Source organism: Miscanthus floridulus, chromosome 1 (assembly GCF_019320115.1).
Source record: "Miscanthus floridulus cultivar M001 chromosome 1, ASM1932011v1, whole genome shotgun sequence".
In the NCBI taxonomy this organism is placed as follows: domain Eukaryota; kingdom Viridiplantae; phylum Streptophyta; class Magnoliopsida; order Poales; family Poaceae; genus Miscanthus; species Miscanthus floridulus.
The window spans coordinates 186926390-186939680 of NC_089580.1; the positions used below are offsets into that span (position 1 = coordinate 186926390).

The 13291-nt window shown below is 45.9% G+C and overlaps 1 protein-coding gene across 1 annotated transcript; it reads left to right on the plus strand.

Annotated features, from left to right (window-relative positions):
• Positions 1–9344: 9344 nt before the first annotated feature.
• LOC136468481 (uncharacterized) lies at positions 9345–9719 on the plus strand. The gene has a single exon (XM_066467045.1). The coding sequence runs from the start codon at positions 9345–9347 to the stop codon at positions 9717–9719; it is 375 nt and encodes a 124-aa protein (XP_066323142.1).
• Positions 9720–13291: the final 3572 nt, after the last annotated feature.

Sequence of the window (13291 nt, forward strand, 5' to 3'; positions counted from 1 at the left end):
CTAGAGACATGAACTCTATGCTTCCGAACCGGATTATCATGCCAAGACGCAGTGGTCGCACAGGGTCTGCCATCTAGAACTTGTCGGGATGACGAAGATGACACGTAGTAGAGCCCCTACCTGGCACGCTAACTGTCGGTGTTTTGGACCGGCAGGCCCTCAACCAACTAGTGAAAATGTACTGCGTGCCCCTAATCCCGGATGGTGATGCAAAGAGACACAAGGTTTATACTGGTTTAGGCAATAGGTGCCCTATGTCCAGTCTGAGAGATTGATCTTGTATTCCTTGCACCGAGGTGCTTGTAGTAGGGGGTTACAAGCAGGGCGAGAGAGGGAACTGGTCCTAGGTCTCTATGTGGAGCGGTGTGGATTGCTTGAGATATTGATCTCAGACAGCAGGGAAGCGTGCGTGTTACAAAGTGTAGAGCATGTGTTCGTCTGAGCGTCTAAGTCTACCTTCTGTCTATGACCATCCCCCCTAGAAATGGCCTCGGTCTCTCCCTTTTATAGTTGAAGGGGGGACAGGGGTGATACATGTGTTCGCTACATGGCGTCCTGTGAGCGGAGGTGGCATTTTTGAGCCCTATAGCTTGTCACTATGGCGGCATGGTCGACGGAGCGGTCCTGTCCTTGATGCACTAGAGCGACATGCCGGTCACACCCGATCCTATGCGACATGGGAGCTCCAGTGATGGCTTGACGCAGGGCATAGCGGACGACGTGCCGGTCACTATGTGTTGACAGTGTAAAAAGCTGAGGCTCAGTTGGTGCCGAGGCCAAGCCATTGTGGGGGGCTCGGTGGGCGTGAATCCCGAGGCTGTCGGGACCTTGAAGTGGATCGCCGAGGCTCAGAGGGAGTAGTTGGTCCTGTACGCTGATTCCGAGGCTACAGTGACCTGGACCTGACTCCCCACGTCGCATTGTCCTTGGAGCAGGGATTAGGTAGCACAGTGTAGTGTAGGCGTCAGTCGTGGGCATAGTACCGAGCACAGCGGCCAGTAATCCCTGCCCTATCCTATCCCGGACGGCCTGGTGTTGATGCGACTTCCCATCTCGTTGGCCACTCCATTGTGTTGAGCCGTCGTCTGGCTGACGTCACGAGAGTGGTTGGTCACGTTTAGTTGGACGTGACGTTCTATCAGGGAGATCGGTCGAGGCAGAGGTGGTGGGGTTGTTGCCAAGCCGGCCTCGAGCGAGGCGGAGAATTGGCACCTCGTCCGAGGCTTTACGTGCAGGGCCTCGAGCAAGACGGAGAATTGGTTCCCTATAAGAGGCCTTACGTGCGGGGCCTCAAGCAAGACGGAGAATCGGTACCCCGTCTGAGGCCTTTCTTGCGAGGCCTCGAGCGAGGCAGAGAATCAGTTCCCCATCCAAGGCCTTTCTTGCGAGGCCTTAAGCAAGGTGGAGAATTGGTTCCCCGTCCAAGGCCTTTTGTGCGAGGCCTCGAGTGAGGCGGAGAATCGGTAGCCTCGGACAGGGTGGGGGTTAGCCAGTAGTTGTCTCTTGGCTTTGATTTTGATAGGGTCTATGCGATTTTTTGGTTTTTGCTTAGGGGGCCCCTTTTTATGGTACCCGACATCTAGGTTTATGGTTTAATGTTAACTGCTTTGGGTTCTTAGAACAAAATTGGTTGCATTGTAGTTATGGTTCTCATTGACATTTATTTGTGATGTTTTGATTTATGTTTGTTAAATTACATATGTTTTGTTAGATGCAAGAAATGTTTCGGGAGGAGTTTTGGCGAAAACGGGGTCGTCCTTGAGAATTATACCCCGATGCGTCTAGCAAAGATGCCCCCATCCCTCCTGACCTCCCTGTCCCTAACTGTGATTGTGGTTTCCCAGCCCATGTTTTTTAATCGAAACATCCGGACACAGTGGTGTGTTGCTTCTACACATGTAGTCGTTTTAATGTAAGAAATTATTTCCACTATCCTTTTTCTTTATTTGTGTAAGTATGCTACTAATATTTTATTGGGATCTCATTGTGTAAGACCATGAGAGGTGCGTTTTCTTTTAGTGGATCGACGGTGCAGACAAGTTTGATCCTAGGTATCTCATTTTCGATGATTGGTTTAGAGGGAGACATCCATGTGAGCACTTCAAGTGGTGGGTTCCACCCCCCTAACCCTCCGCCAATGATGGCTAAGGAGAAGCACCTAGCCATAGTTAGATGACTCGAGGAACCTCCTCTGTGCGATTGTAGAGATCGAGCTGTGATAAACCCTGAGAATACGTTAGAGTTTGTGTGTCCAAACAAGCATGAAGTAAGCGCAAAGTGTATATGTTGAAATGTTGAGCTATATGTGTTCATGTACTAATGTCTACTTATTTAGGTGTTTTTAATGGCGAAGTGTCATTTCAAGGAGTGGTTGTATGGTCCTAAGAACCAATGGTCGGAAGAACCGCGAAAGGTTAAGGAAAAGAAGAAAGAAAGGGTAATTTACAAAGCACCTCCTGTCATGTGCGAATGTGGTGTTAAATCCAACTATGGCCTAGTCCCCTCGGAGCTTGGAATAGGCCATTATTGCGGCCATATGGTTGAGTATGATGAGGTTGGTTATTTTTGTGGTAAACATGAAATCGTATTTTGTTTCTTGTGCTAAGACATATATGATAGAATTTGCCGTTTGAACAGAGCACTAGGGAATGCAGGTGGAAATGTTATGATGGTCAAGCTAAGTTCTTGGATGAACTAAAGAAGAGGCAAGTAATTACACAGAAGAGGGGATATGCACCTGACTATATCAACCTATTCGTTAAACATCACAAAGAAAAGATGCATGAGTTTGCTAGATAGCACGGTATATGTAACTCGATTGATGTTGGGCTTAACAAATAGAGATTGGAGAGGCGGATGACGTTAGAGGTGGAGAGGGCAAGGAATGAGGCAAGGAAGGAGACAAGAGTACAGATGTAGGTCTTGAACGAGCATGTTGTTGCATTATGTGGCAGTGAATGCTTGAAAGCATTTTTTTCGTTGCATGATTTTAAATGAAATATAATCGCATTGCTAACTGATTGCATTTTATACATGAAGGGATTGGTTGCAGCGAGAAACACTCCGCAGAGCTAGCTCGTGCAATGTATGAGAAGAAGTTAGATGAGCATAGATCTCGAGTTGGTCGCACCGTACATTCACCGATTATGTTGTCTAATGAGGGGGACGAGGATGAGTTGGTCACCACGTACTTCTAGTATTAATATGATGTGTAATGTGGCATAGTATTGAACTTTTTATTATGTGGTTGTTTTCATTATTTATGGTCTTAATATTCTGCTTAATGATACGGATGTATTGAAATGTGAACACGTGCTGCAAATAAAACCTAACGACGTATATAATTCAACACAAGAAACAAATGAAATGGCATGTGAGAACATGTATCGAACCTGGGTATAGAGTTTCCTTCGACTAAACCTAACATGCCTTAGGTTATTAAACCAAACAACAAATACATAGATGTGGCATGTGAATAACATAAAGTCATCATAATAGTGTGGCCACATAGCAAATTGTGTTGCACCTTCTCCATAGTAGCCTCCCGTTGTTGTTGTTGGTGGTGGCAGGGGTGATGGGGGAGGCCCCTTATTCTTGTGGTTAGGGCAGGTGCAATATGGATCATTACAGAGTGCCTCCTATGAATCGACACCATTGTTGCTGTCGTCCTATCTGTCGTCCTTGTAACCGCTGCTAACTTCCATTTCTAGATCAAAGATACGGTCCTGTAGGTAGTAGATGGACTCTGCATGCAGATAAATAGGTCGAGGATCGACCCACCTACTAAACCCACAGTTGTCTTTGGCCAAGGAAGACTACAATAAGTATGTCGTGTAAGTTATATACAAGAGGTACATATTGAAGAAACAAATAGTAATAGCAATTACCCATGCTCGTGGGCATTTGAAGAAACGACGACCTCCATCTATTCCCTCGGTGAACATCTGCACTAGGCAGTCCTCACCATGCATGCATTTTGGCCACTCTTCTTTCCTTTCATCGTATCCTCTCAGTGGTGCTTCTTTACTGAAATCACTTTTGCTCTCAACTTAGAACATCTCATAAAGAGCTTCCTCAAAGAAATCAGGACCAAGAGGACCCTCCCACCTAATGGTAGTTCCCTTCCCCTTTCCTTTTCCTCTGAACGACCCTCCAGACATTGGTACTGTAACAAAAGAAAATGCTGAGGAGTGTTCTTCTTCCTTATTGTGTGTGTGAATGGGAGGGAGTGAGTGGTTATTTATAGGTTGAGACGAGGAATGGAGGCCTCTCAATGTGCCATGTCAGTGATCCGTGTGCCTCTTCACCTCGGCCCTTGGGTCAAACAGTCATAAGATGGATGGTGAAGATAGAGTGGAGTTGTGCTTCCTTGCATGTCAGTACTATGTCAGTGATGTGATAAATCAATGTTGTCCTTGTATCTGAAAAGTCTATTTTTATTATCTGAAAAGCATAGATTCATTCACTATTGCTTGGTAATCCTAGATTCATCTACAAAGCGTATGTACGGTACGTTTGGATTATACACGTTCTTATAAATTTATAGTTAATCTGTGTATTATATTTGTGCCTTTGTAGTAGTGTAGTATGATTAATGTTTCACGAAAAAAATTGTAAGAGTTTCCCTTGTTTTAGGAGCATCCACAGTTACAAACAGAGACATCATTATATATTCCAAACATTTAATCATCCAAGGAGCAAAATGCAACCACAACGAACATCACAACCAACATAATATGTCCTGCACAGTCCAAATAGTCCACAATATCCATACAGTTCCAAATAGTTACAGAAAAGTAAATACAAAATCCATAATAGTGCATACTAACAGTTACCAAATCCCTCACTGCCTCCTACTCTTGCCCTTATCCTTGTGACCTAGAGCGCTCGGACCTGGAGTGTAAGGGTCATGCGGATGGCATCGCTTAGTGCCTAGAGGGGGTGTAGGATGAGTCGAGGGAGCATCATGGAGCTGAGAGGGACCAAGCTCCTCATGCCTCTTGTCCATGTCGTCGTTGTCGTCTTCCTCGTCCTTGTCTCCGTCCCCTGTAGTTGCTTGGCTAGAGGAACCCAAGTCTCCTCTGCCTGTGGAAGGAACATACACGTCTTGCGTCGTGTCTGTCCTGCAACCACAATGACTAGCCGCACGGCGTAGACGACGTGACAGCCTCTGTTATACAAAACTATGTTAACTGAAAGAATCTAACGTATTAATGATATATTTGAAAGAATATTTTTAATCTTACGTCCAGGAAGCCAAGTATGTAGTCGTCGCTGACTCTCGACCAAATGCGCTCAATCTCTTCAACTGAGCATTTGAGTGTATTACCCTACAACAAAATTCTCAGTAATAATACTTCTGAACAGATAGCAATAGGTTTGGTTTTCTTTTATACAAGAATCTAACATATTATAAGGGTGATACGGCTTGAAGGTGGCACTAACTAAAATAGATAACTCCTAATGTTGGTCCAAGAACGCCTAATATACTGTTGTGCAACTTAACATAGAAAAATAAGGCAATTGGCTTACCACTCTATCCAAGATCGGTCATGGAGCATGACTATCATCTCCCCGAAAGATTGGTGGAAGTTGTGAGTCTCCGGCCACCACCTATATTAAAGACAAAGCAAGATTACTTGTCAAAAAGTCAATCGCATGAACAAATAGCCATGAATGGAGACAATGATTTAATTTAATACCTATCAACCAATGCAGTTATGATCATTGAGTTGAACTTGAGCAACCCACGATGGACCTGAAAATAGATGACATCTAGGCCAGCTGTTTGCAAGAAATGAGTGTACCTGTCGTTGTACCGCATGTCCAAGAACCCATTGTGGGTTCTAGGATGAAGGAGCGGAAGGTCCTGCATCGAATAAAACATAGTCTCCTGTTACTTCACGAACACATGTACGCTCACCAAATTTTGAACAAAACTTATAGATTATTACCTGCCCCAGCGTTATGAGATATCCTCGGTGGGTCGCCTCGTACGTCGGGTCGAGCAGGTGGAATTGCTCCATCCTAGAAAAAAGTGAATGAATTAGAATTTTAATATACAATGAAGCATGAACTTAGAAATGTATAAGTAATTGACACAAATACAAGTATAAATTGAGACATGCATAATTAATTAAATGAATATGACAAATATAAAATAATAAAATCAACCAATAGTCCTACCTCACTAATCTGCCAATGGCAACTTCATGAATTGTGGCCAAGTCTACCGCACTTGCCGCACTCATACTGCTTAGGGTCAGTAACAAATAGAGTTCCTCTCCCACACCTTGTTCTTCTAGGTATCTGATCCATAACCATTCTGTGTCTCATCCTCTACCTTAATCCACGCTTGTTCCAATGGTAAGCTGGATCCGTAATGTACTTCGGCCCATCATATGGAGGCCACTCTCTAGGGGCCCGGAAAGGCACGAAGCAGGGGCTCTATGTGTGCACAAGCGTGTCGACACTGAACTCATGAGGTATCCTCCTCTCGATATTATAGTTGCGATGCCTAGCTGCTGCCACCAAATGAGAACATAGAAAGTGGTACTGCCTTAGTTTACCACAAGTGCACTTAAAATCTTGGAGGACAGCCACATGTATCCTCGACTCTTGGACCTCGCTGTTGGACATTGTACCACCCCTATGCTCGACCTGATAAGTCCCTGTGGCGTGGTCAAAGCATGTAACCTCATGTGTGCCAGCCCTTTCTCTTGCCTTCTCTAGGTGTGTCTTTGGTTTCGGAGCCCATATCTCTCCATCACTTCGCAACTGCAATGCATAAGCGTGTCTATCATTGAACCAGGCAACAAGCTTATAGAAGGTGAATTGAATGATTGCATTCACGGGCATACCACGTATCCCCAATAGTAACTTATTGAATGACTCTGCTATGTTGCTACACTGAAACTCGTACCTTCATCCACTGGCATCGTGAGCTCTTGTCCATTTCTCCAAATCCCTCATCAAACCTATGATCCATTGTCTACCTTTCTGCATTTGATGCGGTTCTGACCTGGTTCAATTTTTCCTAAAAGTACTTGTCCTCAAGCTGTCGAGCAGCCTCCTGGAATAAATCAAAGTTACCCTTCACACTATCTTTTCGGAGTAGATTCTCGGCAAGGTGCCGAGTACACCAACGATGGTGAAAAGGTGCATACCCATCCATCTGCTCTCGCACAACATTAAGTATGCCCTGGTGCCTATCAGATATGACGCCAACCTCCCTGTTAGGCCCAACCACGTGTATCCGGACTAGCCTTAAGAACCATCCCCAACTGTCATTGTTCTCCTTCTCAACCAAAGCAAATGCCAAAGGAACTAACTTGTTGTTTGCATCACAGGATATGGCTATAAGAAGTGTGCCCTGGTATTTGCCAATAAAGAATGTACCATTAATGGAGAAGATGGGATGACAGTGCCTAAAGGCCTCGACACACTGAGGGAAGCACCAGAAGGCACAGAAGAATATCTGCCTACCATCCTTCTATGCATTAGGTTTTGGGATGTACTCATAATGCGTGCCTGGATTCACCGCTTTGATTGCATTGAAAAAAACTAGCAGCTGCTCATACCCATCCTCCTAGTCCCCATATATCATCTTCCACGCTCACTGCTTAGCCCTCCATGCTTTACCAGAAGTTATCACATATCCTCCATACAATGCCTCAATGGTCCTGATAATTGTCCACACCTTCATGTTGGGCTCTCCCTGTAAAATTCCCATCAACCGCTTGACAATGAGGGTAGATGTCAACTGTCGATGCCTCAGTGTCAGCTCATGGTCAGCACAATTGTGTGGCCCGATAACTTTTGTGATCTTCTATTTTCTAGTTACCTATTGCTTCCTTGTACAAACCCTCCATGGGCAGTGTTCCTTGTCACACACAACTGTGTAACGGCGCTCTGCATATGAATGCAATACCCTGTAAGGCCTCTTTCATATCACTGCAAAAGCCTACAACCACCTCTTCAAAATAGGGAGGTCATTGAACACCCTCCCATTCTCAATTACCATGTTAGGACCGGCCTCAGGAGCTTCTAGGAGCTCATCATCACGTCCTTCTACAAACGCTTGATCGGAATGAGCACGGTCGCTGAACTCGTGAACTCTAGGATCACGGCGACCGAGAAAGATACGCCTCATCATCTCAACATCACTCTCCGTCAGCTCTCCAACAGGGCAATCATCATCAGAATCAAGAGCCTTGGCCATCTCATATGGCTCCGAATCATGCATAATTTCAATACTATTAGGGCCATGGAATCCATCTCCAAAGTGCACTTACGCAACAACAGAGGGCACATCCATATTGTTAGGAATGTCTCCTGCAACATCAGTAGAGAAATGAGGAAAGAATGAAAGAAATAGATGTAAGGAATGGGGTAAGCTCCCAAAAACCATGCGGTTAAGACACTTACTCGGATGATTATGTGTCAAAGGGATCTCATAAGGAGGATCTGTCACAGAAACATGAGTCTGACAACCATCTCTAACTATCGTATTGGGGTAGATTGAGCATCGAGAACCGTAGATGCAATCTGCACATGCAGATAAGGTTCCGAAACGGGAGGGTCGACATGTGCCTGATGATCCATTGCTAGGGTAAACCCATAAGGGATGGGATCAACTAACACCAAACACATAACCACGTCCAAACATTGCAACTAGCTCTTCATAGTCGACCTCACATAGTTCTCCCACTGATCCACACAACCAATTGAGATCATTCGCCTGAATATGTTGGGAGGAGAACCTAGGTGCAGTATACCATCAACTGCAATGCCATCATCTCTAAGGCAATGCAGCTCCTCCCAAGCCATTGCAACCATCTCACTAAATGAAGGCCTATCATTGAATAGCACATGCACTCTTTGCATGTCAACAAACTCAACATATCCATAGCGATCGCTTTCAACGGTGCCTCCATGATATATGGTGACTAGGTTGTCCATCTAGTTCAAACACGTAACAAAACACATATCATTTAGTCTAAATTAGACGATAGATATTACCTAGCAAGTACTTTCTAACTACAAACTAAGTAAATAAGATAATAACTACGTATATATGTACAGTGTACTCACTAAATAGCTAGATTATATGTAGTTAACTAAATATATAACTACATATCTAAGTAGCTATCTAACTATATCTATGTATCTATGTTTCTATCTATCGACATATATATCTCACTAGATCACTAACTAAATCAACTACCTGAGTCATCACATTAACTAGTAAATAACAAATGCCAACTAAGTAGGTACATTACATATTCATAATTTTTACCTTTCCAACGACTGATCTGCGGACATCGACGGAGTCGCAGCGGACGATGGGCGTGGGTCAGGCCGACAATCTAGGCCAGCGGTGGCACGGCCGGCCGCTGCAGGTGGTGGGGTCGACGGTGGCGTGGCCGACGACAGCGGTGGCGCGCGGCGGGCGCGGGATGCCTGGGGCTCCGCGCGGCGAGTCCGGCTCGATGGGTGCGGGAGGCATGGCGGCCATGGCCGAGGCCGGTGGTGGAGGCCAAGGCAAGGCTAAGGCGAGGACGGCGGTGGAGGGCGGAGGAGGGCCACTAGCCGCGGCGCGGGCGGCCAGCCGCAGGCAACAGCGCGGCGTGGGGGGCGGCGTGGCTGCGGGGCATGGGCCGTCCGCTGGGGCGTGGCGCAGGGCGGCCGTGGGGCTCGGGGGGCGTGAGCGGGCGTGAGCGGGCGCGGTGGCGCTACGCGGGCGAGGGCGGCCGGTGGAGGCAAGGGCACGGGCAGCGGCGGCGGCGGCGACAGCGGCTCTGCTAGGGCGAGAGAGGGAGAGAAAGAGAGGCGCGGGGCCCATAGGTATTAAAGGCTCGGTGCCAGTCACTCTGGCGCCGAGCTCAGCGCCGAGCTCAGCGCTGAGCTCACTGCCATGTCATCTACCGTGCCTAGGAGCTTGGTGCCCTGGCGCCGAGACGTGTTAGCTCGGCGCCAGCACCAATGGCGCCGAGCTAAGGGTCCATTTTTTAAATTCTTTCCGCCAGGGGTCTATTTATGAGAAACTTTCAAAAAAAAGAGCTAAAATGTAAAAAATTCGGACAACCAGAACACCTCTGCCTAAAACTTGTATGCAAGAACATCTGATTCTCCAAGACAATTCCTTAGCCACTGTCTTGCACTCCCCAACACTAACAAACTGGAGGTGGCAACTCACTGACCTCCAACTAACACATGTGCAACACAGTGGAACAACAGCATGATCCCGATCTCAAACACACCAAATCTGCTCAATTGGGCGACTTCCTAGTGTGACACCGAATAATCATACAATGCATGAGCACCATCATAGGACCTCCATCTTGGCCGCCCCGACTCCGATGTCATTGCAGCTAGGGCCTTGGAGAGCTCCTTGTTGCACGTCTTCGTCGCAGCACTCCGTGATTGCTGCATCTGGCACAGGCAACTGGCCACTGATGTTCCGGTTATTTGTCCATCTCAGTAACCCAGTATAGGACTACTAGAGGAGGCTCTAAAACGGAAACACCTGGCAGTCCGATCCGCTGGGTGCATGCCAAGCAGTTCGTGTGATTTTCACGTGGTATGGGTGAAAACCGCCTGATTAGCTGCGGTACGGGCGCATGCCGGCAGGACACGTCTCGCCCCGTCCCGTGCATCAATGGCCTCATCAGGGCAGCCGTGACGTCCATCGAGCGTCCTGACGAGCCGTGTTGCAACAGGAGCAGCGCCTCAAAGGATGCCCAGATTGCGTGGCGGTGGGCTATTGCCTTCAGCATAAACTTCCGCTCCCTCCATACTAAATCACAAGTCGTTCAAAAAATCTCGAAGAGTCAAATAATCTCAAATTTAACTAAATTTACATGATAAAATAATAATATTTATGGTACCAACTAAGGGTATGTTTGGATCCACTATTTTAAATTTTAGAGCTAAAGTCTCTAAATAGATAATCTAAAGTTAGCTTCAAACTTTAGTCAAGCTCACATTAGAGCTTTAGACCTCAAAAGTAAGCTATAAAGTACTCTAAAGTTTTTAGAGCTTTAAAGTTTAGAGGAAGAGATCCAAACAGAACCGTATCATTAGATTCTTCATTAATTATCACCATATTCGCTTGGGCTTATTTGGCTTATAAGCCGTACGTTTTCAGCCAACGAACAATATTTTTCTCTCACACCAAATCAGCAACAACAACAACAACAACAAAGCCTTTAAGTCCCAAACAAGTTGGGATAGGCTAGAGTTGAAACCCAACAGAAGCAATCAAGGTTCAGGCACGTGAATAGCTGTCTTCCAAGCACTCCTATCTAAGGCTAAGTCTTTAGGTATATTCCATCCTTTTAAGTCTCCTTTTATTGCCTCTACCCAAGTCAACTTCGGTCTTTCTCTGCCTCTCTTCACGTTACTATCCTGGCTTAGGATTCCACTACGCACCGGTGCATCTGGAGGTCTCCGTTGCACATGTCCAAACCATCTCAACCGGTGTTGGACAAGCTTTTCTTCAATTGGCACTACCCCTAATCTCTCACGTATATCATCATTCCGAACTCGATCCCTTCTTGTATGACCGCAAATCCAACGCAACATACGCATTTCCGCGACACTTAGCTGTTGAATATGTCATCTTTTCGTAGGCTAACATTCTGCACCATACAACATAGCAGGTCTAATCGCCGTCCTATAAAACTTGCCTTTTAGCTTCTGTGGTACCCTTTTGTCACATAGGACACCAGACGCTTGCCACCACTTCATCCACCCTGCTTTGATTCTATGGCTAACATCTTCATCAATATCTCCGTCCCTCTGTAGCATTGATCCTAAATATCGAAAGGTATCTTTCCTAGGCACTACTTGACCTTCCAAACTAACATCTTCCTCCTCCCGAGTAGTAGTGCCGAAGTCACATCTCATATACTCAGTTTTAGTTCTACTAAGTCTAAAACCTTTGGACTCCAAAGTCTCCCGCCATAACTCCAGTTTCTAATTCACTCCTGTCCGGCTTTCATCAACTAGCACTACATCGTCCGCGAAAAGCATACACCAAGGGATGTCCCCTTGTATGTCCCTTGTGACCTCATCCATCACTAAAGCAAACAAATAAGGGCTCAAAGCTGACCCTTGATGTAGTCCTATCCTAATCGGGATGTCATCCGTGTCTCCATCACTTGTTCAAACTCTAGTCACAACATTGCTGTACATGTCCTTAATGAGCCCGACGTACTTCGTTGGGATTTTATGTTTGTCCAACGCCCACCACATAACATTCCTTGGTATTTTATCATAAGCCTTCTCCAAGTCAATAAAAACCATGTGTAGGTCCTTCTTCTCCCTATACCGCTTCATAACTTGTCTTATTAAGAAAATGGCTTCCATGGTTGACCTTCCGGGCATGAAACTAAATTGGTTCATAGAGACCCGTGTTATTGCTCTCAAGCGATGCTCGATAACTCTCTCCTATAGCTTCATAGTATGGCTCATCAACTTAATTCCTCGGTAATTTGTACAACTTTGAATATCCCCTTTATTCTTGTAGATCGGTACCAATATACTTCTCCTCCACTCATCAGGCATCTTGTTCGATCGAAAAATATGGTTGAATAGCTTGGTTAGCCATACTACAGCTATGTCCCCGAGGCATCTCCACACCTCGGTTGGGATACCATCCGGTCCCATCGCCTTACCTCCTTTCATCCTTTTCAACGCCTCTCTGACCCCAGATTCTTGGATTCTCCGCACAAAGCGCCTATTGGTGTCATCAAAAGAGTCATCCAACTGAAAGGTTGTGTCCATATTCTCACCATTGAACAATTTGTCAAAATACTCTTGCCATCGATGTCGGATCTCATCCTCCTTTACCAAGAGATGCTCCCTTTCATCCTTAATGCACTTAACTTGGTTGAAGTCCCGTGTCTTTCTCTCATGAACCCTAGCCATCCTATAAATGTCCTTCTCTCCTTCCTTCGTACTCAAATGTTGGTAAAGATCCTCGTACGCTCTACCCTTTGCCACACTTACAGCTCGCTTTGCAGTCTTCTTTGCCACCTTATACTTCTCTATGTTGTCCACACTCCTATCATGATATAAGCGTCTATAGCATTCTTTCTTCTCCTTAATAGCCCTTTGGACTTCCTCGTTCCACCACCAAGTATCTTTAGCCTCACGTCCCCTTCCTTTGGTTACTCCACACACCTCTGAGGCTACCTTTCGAATGTTGGTTGCCATCTTGTCCCATATATTGTTTATGTCGTCTTCTTCCTTCCAAGAGCCCCATTTGATAACTCTTTCCCTAAAT